General features: G+C 32.2%; 1 protein-coding gene across 1 annotated transcript; it reads left to right on the forward strand.

Annotated features, from left to right (window-relative positions):
- Positions 1 to 651: 651 nt before the first annotated feature.
- LOC134260646 (adhesion G protein-coupled receptor L2-like) lies at positions 652 to 7,301 on the forward strand. Its single transcript, XM_062743200.1, has 13 exons — positions 652 to 708; positions 929 to 1,136; positions 4,232 to 4,387; positions 4,762 to 4,825; positions 5,197 to 5,314; positions 5,393 to 5,454; positions 5,608 to 5,731; positions 5,865 to 5,974; positions 6,068 to 6,167; positions 6,313 to 6,484; positions 6,833 to 6,899; positions 7,006 to 7,066; positions 7,184 to 7,301. The coding sequence occupies exons 1-13, from the start codon at positions 652 to 654 to the stop codon at positions 7,271 to 7,273; spliced, it is 1,389 nt and encodes a 462-aa protein (XP_062599184.1). The 3' UTR covers positions 7,274 to 7,301.
- The last annotated feature ends 250 nt before the right edge of the window (positions 7,302 to 7,551 follow it).

The following is a 7,551-nucleotide window of genomic DNA, read 5'->3' on the forward strand; positions in this document are numbered from 1 at the left end:
TACTCCGACTCAAGAAAACATTCAAGATCTTATAAAGGTTGTCTGTTTTCTTTGTAAATGTATATACGCTAAAACATTAGGATAAACGATTTTCAGCTCAACAGGTCAGAGACCAGCAGAGTTTGTGTGATAGTAAGGCATCTGTCGACAGCTTTTAAAACTGAAATCAAATATCACCCCTCCTACTTTCATTAGAACTTTACAAACAATTAAACTACCTAATTTATTTAGTAATGTAAATGGATTTTTGATTTTGATAAACGATGTTAACTTGATCGTTGAAAATATAAGTTTCTATGAATTCCTTCCAAAATCTACGCCTTCCACAAATTTGTTCCGATTTCAATAACTTGGTACATAATAGACTACACAAAAATGCACAATTTTATGTATCGATGTTGCCTTGGCTACTAGACATAAAAAAAAATCTTTCAGAATGTTACTCCTTCTAGAGTTGAGGTCTTATTCCAGTAAACATAATACACACAAGACATAGCATCCAGGAGGATACGTTTTTTTTAAATATCAGTTTTGATTTGACAAAAAGTTTTGAGATAGTTATTGAAAAATAACATTTTCTGTTAAATCATTTCAAAATTTTACCCCTCCTTTAGTTTTGGCTACATTTCACCATAAAAATTATTCTTTAATATGAAACTAAAACTAGAAGTCTCTATGAAATTCTTCCAAGAGACTACACCTTCTACAGTTAGTCCAATCCGAAATTAAACTTGCCAAGGAGAATTATTTTATTTAATGGTGTAGCCATAGTGTTAGGTTTCCGTACTTCTTTTTTCTACTTATGTTAGAAGATTAACAGTAAAGCTCGAGTCACATAAGAAATTTTTGTTTTGAAATATGTCTACTCCGGCTATCATTCCTACATTCATTGACCACATCCTTTACATTGTTAATTTTTTTTACGCAGAAATTTATTGATATTGTCAACAATTTGTTGGAGTCTAAAAATGATGCGGGTTGGAAAAATACCAAACCTGCAGGCGTGGAAGGGGACAACCTTCTGCTGGTGGTTGAGGAGTTTGCAACTGTTGTAGCAGACATATTGGAGGAACAGATGAAGAGAGGTGTAATACAGTACAAAGAAAAACCGGAATTAGAGATCAGAGAACACATTGGTAGGCATTTCGCTTATGCTGGTATCAAAATCAATGCTATAGTATGATATAATTATGTTAAGGATAAAAGATCCATTTATTTCTTTAAATTATATATTTAGCTTAAGACTATTAAGTTGTCATAAAATAAAAGTCCAGTGACATCATTAAGTTGTCATAAAATAAAATTCCAGTGACATCATATTAAGAAATTTATTTTTAATCTATCTTACTATTGAATACGAAGTATGAAATACATATTTCCTAAGACGGGATATAGAATTTTTAAATTCTGAATTTTATTTAAACAGATGTTTCGGCCCAAGGGACAATTTAATTCAGCAAATTTTCATTTTCTGTCAACAAAGTATAATAATACATGTTTAAAGAAACTTTTAAGGCAAAATTAATCATTAAAGTAAATTTAAACTATCATTTATAATTTTTATAATAGTCGAAGGTATTTAAAAATAATTACACGTATATCTGCATTACGGTATATCGACGACGATTGTCAATTAACAATGGTTATTTCCACTCATGTCCATACGATATATCCAAATGAGTTTGAGGAAAAAAATACCACAGAGTCTGATCATGACGCATCTGTTTCATATTTGGATATTTTACTTTAAAAAGACGTGTATGGTAATCTGACAACCAAGCTCAATGATTAAACTTGATGACTTTAATTTTTCAATCGTTAACTTTCCTTACTTATGAAGCAATATATCTTCATCACCTCCATACGGGGTTTACATCTCACTTGATTTGATACGCAAGAGGTTTCTCTACCTATGAACAATTCCTAAAACTAGGTACTGTAATTTATTGACAGACAAGTTTATGAAACAAGAATATCAGCAATCTCGTTTAAAGTCATCATTTCATACGTTCTATGGTCGATACAATGACCTTTTCACGAAATACAGAAGATGGGGAACAAGGCGTGCAGACTGCCTGTAGCGTCAGATATTAAGAAATCATAATTATTCAATATGTGAATTGTGTATTTAAACCAACTTCTCATTATTGAAATTCTGAAATTATGAGAAAAAAAAACATTTTCTAAGAGCTAGAAAAAAAATCTCGCAAAACATTTTTCTTTTATAAAAAGTATAAGATGGTATTCGTGGGATTCGAACCCTAGCAGTAAAAATCAGACTGCTTTCGAATTGAGACTATCGCGCTAACCACTATGCTACATGTCTCATGAATATTTCGGACATTTAAACATTTTTCTTTTATAAAAAGTATAAGATGGTATTCGTGGGATTCGAACCCTAGCAGTAAAAATCAGACTGCTTTCGAATTGAGACTATCGCGCTAACCACTATGCTACATGTCTCATGAATATTTCGGACATTTAAATCATGTTTGTGATATGACCGTTGACTTAATGGACTTAAAGTATTTCTCAGAAAGATGCGAATTTTGTGCCAAAAAAGTGTACTTTTGAAGTTTGGCGAAGTTCGCTCCATGTTTTTGTAAACCAAAAAATGTATATTTTATTACAACTTTTTAGGATTATCTTTCAAAAAAATGGAGCTAAGACCCACTCATATCAAAAAAAGATTGTTAGAGTATGAGAAAGTGCCGTTTTTGTTCTTTTTAGTGTGTGTATGCTTTTTCATGGGCAAATAATTTCAGTGTTTGTGAGATTTTTGTAAATTGTAGAGATTTTACATTAAGTATACTTTAATATTAGATGAAATATCAAATAAAATTTGGATATAATTGAAATTAAATTTTTCATTTCTTATCTGTAGCACTATAGGCATTTCGCCTGCCTTATCCCCCATCTTCTTTATCTTTGAGCAAATGATTTCTGACGTTTTTCATACTAATTGTTAGGCCATTATATACACTCTAAATTGTCGATGGATTTTCCGTTATTTTCCGATCATGACAATGAGCACACGGTGGATGTGACCGGTCAGGAGGTGTTGCTCACTCCTCCAAGACACCTGATCCAACCTCTGATGTTTTAGAGGTCCATGTTTGCTCTGCTCCTATTTTGTATTGTTTTATTGACTCTTGAGAATACTATTTGTTATCTACATGTATATAGCTTAAAATATATGCAGGTATTGATATATTAATATTATGTTTATTTCAAATTATAAATTAGTCGAATCTGAATTAACTGCATCCTACAGGATATTGTGGCGAGTTAGACCTATTGCTATTCTTGCAACATAGACATACATGTAGTTACAACAGAGACAAATTCTAGTTGCAATCTAATTCAATGAAACATATGGAGATAACGAACATTATTCAAGATCAAAAGTCCACAAAACAATACAAAATAGGAGCAGAGCAAACACGGACCTCTAAAACATCAGGTGCCATGGAGGTATGAGCATCCTCTGCTGACCGGTCACACCTGCCGTGTGGTCCTTGTTATACAGTGTGTAAATTATGGCCTAACAATTAATATGAAAAACGTCAGTCAGCATTTGCTCTAAGATAAATTGTGTTACCTGAAAAGGTCATTGTATCGACCATAGAACGTATGAAATGATGACTTTAAACGAGATTGCTGATACTCTTGTTTCATTAACTTGTCTGTCAATAATTACCTCGTTTTAGGAATTGTACATAGGTAGAGCAACCTCTTGCGTATCAAATCAAGTGAGATATAAACCCCGCATGGATGTGATGAAGGTATATTGCTGCAAAGGAAAGTTGACGATAGAAAAGTTAAAGTAATCATGTTTATCATAGAGCATAGTTGTTAGATTACCATTAACGTCTTTTTCAAGTAAGATATACAAATATGAAACAGATGTGTCAGACTTTGTGGAATCAAAAAGTTCGATATACATTAGTGAAAAGGTTTTTCGATGGCATATAGATAATTTTTTCAAAGATGCACATTTTAAAAACATTAACATTTATCTTTCAAGATGAAGAAACCAACTTTCGTCATGTAAAGAAAACGCTCCAAATTGTGACACTTTCCAATTAATCGGCAAATACAAAATTTAATATAAAATTTGTATGTACTATTGACTGTATTCCATAAATATTAGAAGAAATTCAAATACTAGTAGCCTAAGATATACTAGTAATACAATGTATTAAGAAGTATAATTTTATTCTTCATCCAGAATACAAACTAGAGATACAGAGGAAAGATTCGATGAGAGAGTTTATGTTCCCTGACGGTTCTGATGGCGTGCTGTTTGGATTGAATGGAGAGGCTGGCGAGGTCCGATATTTCCCTTCTGATGGCGATGCCCTGGGCAACATGACTATTTCATCTGGTAATTTTTATTCTGCAGATTCTATAGTACATCCTCTTCCAATTTATAAATTCTGTTCAATAGATGCTTGGTATTTTTGAGTTAACACGTGTACTGGTTTATTACTTTTTGCAACTTTTTATATTTACGTTTATATAGAATTGATGTTATTCAAATTTTTAAAATTGTTTTTTTTGTTGTTGTTTTTTTTGTTTTTTATACTTTTAAAGTATGGAAATTAGCCATTGCAATTTGATCCCCTTATAGAATTGATGTTATTCAAATTTTTAAAATTGTTTTTTTTGTTGTTGTTTTTTTTGTTTTTTATACTTTTAAAGTATGGAAATTAGCCATTGCAATTTGATCCCCTTATATAAATAAATTGTGCATTTCAGATTATGTAAAACTATCTGGATTCCGATTCAGGAACCTGGCAAAATATCTACCGAATCATGCAGGGTAAGTTCCTAATTTTATACCCCGGGATCGAAAGATCCCGGGAGTATATTATTTTTTTTGTCCTGTTTTTCTGTTAATTTTTCTGTTTACATGTATCTGTTGTCAACTTTAACATAACCCATAACTATTGAGTGGGTGGGACATATTTCACAGGTGTATTCCTTGTAACAAGACCTTACACTTTTGAACTGTTGTCCTGGACCTTTGGAGATTGACATGCATTTGAGAGAATTCAACCCTCCCCATAAGCTGCCTACAGGGCATCAGTGTTTCACAAACAGATAATATTGTTTCTTTTTTTCGTAGTATTTTTACTATTTTATGTACTCAGTGTACAGTATTTAAATCTAGTGATCATGTATCTTTTGCAGCAAAAGCAAAGAAGATAATGTGAACTCAGCCATATTAGCTCTTTATATCCACAATACAGAGAACTATACACCGTATAACCTAAGTACGCCAATCAGATACCACGCGGCCTACCTAGACGTAAGTTTCCTCTTCTGATAAATCGGCGTCTTTTATAACCTTTCAAAGTGCTTAAAATATTTCTATCTTCTTTTTCAGACATTTAATATATCAAATGCTGAGTGTGTAAGGATTGAACACCCAAATCGGAACAAATCAAGGTTGCTTATACATTTCACATCATTATTTTATTTGAAATATGTTGATTTTATAAATTTTAATAAGAATCTACTTGTAATTTAGTTTCATGACCATTGTATTATAGACATTATCCAGATCATGTATAAACTATGACAGTTGTTTTCATATTAAAGTCAGAGCCAGTGGTTTTGGAGTAGGGATCAGTGTATCCTGGTGTCAGATACAGGTGGAGAGGGCTACTGTGAATGCTATATGCCTGGTGTTTTTGCCCTCATTACGGACATGTATAATGTTAACGTGAGTGGATGCTTATAACTGATCCTATATTTATCCATGGTGAAGAAAAACAATGACTTAACCTCAACTTTACAAAAAAGTATTTTGTTAATCATATTTTAATACCGTATACTTTTTAAAAATTTTGTTTTAGTGGGATAGAGGCATTAAAAGACCCATTCTTATGAATATTGCGTCATATGCAGGGTGCGCATTGACAACTGTTATGTGCCTTGTCAGCATCATTATTCACGTTAGATTCAGGTAGATTACCAAACTTAAATCAAAACTATATGATGATTTTTTTTGTTTATTTGATTGTTTCCATGCAAATAACAAAACTGAATATGTTTCTAGATCATCCACTACCACTGCATCACTCCATAAGAATTTGGCAGCGTCCATTGTCATAGGTCAGGTGGTATTTATGGCGGGTATAGACAAGTACGACAACCCTGTGAGTAAATAAAAATAATTTGTTGTTATATGTAATATTTCATTTAAAAAGGCGAGTGGAATGAGATTTAGAAACTGCTAAATCATAATTGGAATAGCAAACTAAAGAAAGAATACTCTTCTATACTTTTTATCTTTTTTTTCAGGTGATATGTCACATTTTTGCGATTTTATTACATTATGCATTCCTGTCCAATTTCTCCTGGTTGATGAACGAAGTTTTTAATCAGTATATCGTCATCACGTATGCTGCCCATTCTCACTCTGACCAGCTCACAGATAACGGGTCAATGATTCGTTATTACGTCCTCGGCTGGCGTAAGTCCTCAAATTAGTTAATATTTTAATAATAAAAGAAAGAAATGCTTATTTTTGTAATAATAACAATGGAGTATCCTTTCTTGCAATAAGATTTTATCGAACACTCCCCAAAATTTGCATTCAAAGTAATAATTGTTTCGTAGTAATTTATAAAAGGATGATTAAAAACATTTTAAACAGATCCATTAACCCCACGATTTGGTACATAAATCATTTCTGTGTTGAAGGTTTAGTACTAAAATTTGCACAATTTTTTTTAAAATAACATAAATTGGTCATTAACCTGGCTATCTTATATTCAAAATAAAAACCGAATTAATCAGTTGAAAAATATTCATTTGTCAGTTTTTCCCGGTGTTTTGGTGGGCGCCTTTGTTGGATCCCAAGGAGAATCCTATTATGCGAAAGATATGTACGTAAAACTTTTCTTCTTATTTATTGCAAATTTATGAATTTCAATTTTGCAACCTCAAATAAAACTTCAGAAGAAAAAAATACCAGTGTATGTTGTTTGCTAGGTGCTGGATTGCCTGGGATAACATTTGGTTGTTTGTTGCCCCTGCGCTGGGATTACAAGCAGTATGTCACTGAATCTGATCAAATCTTTCAAATTACTTTTATAAAATTTCATTACTTGATATAGATCTGAGAAGTCTTACAAGGTTTTATTGTATCGTTGAGATATTCTTCTTACAGGTTTCTGTAATGGTGATGATTTTTGCAACCAAAGAGCACAACGAAAACTCCTACACAAACAGTGAAAAGACAAACAGAATTATCCTGTAAGTATAAAGAGGCATTGCAGCCGTTATGATACAAAGGTTGAAACATTGACACATTTAACTCCGGACAAGACATTGCCCAGACTTTTAACTACCATGTCTAATTGTGATATACGAGGGGTGTTAGAAAAGTTCGCGGACAAGTTCAATTGTGAGCGCGCTATTTCCTCGAAACAGGTCAAACTTTCCAGATAGAATATTCACATTTTTTTCCAATAAATATACAAGAAATTAATGCTCTCCGGTGATGATTAAAAAATATACAGCTTTTTTATTTTGATA

This window comes from Saccostrea cucullata, unplaced genomic scaffold (assembly GCF_032062105.1).
Source record: "Saccostrea cucullata isolate Sc308-1 unplaced genomic scaffold, CSIRO_AGI_Scuc_v1 ctg18310, whole genome shotgun sequence".
In the NCBI taxonomy this organism is placed as follows: Eukaryota; Metazoa; Mollusca; class Bivalvia; order Ostreida; family Ostreidae; genus Saccostrea; species Saccostrea cuccullata.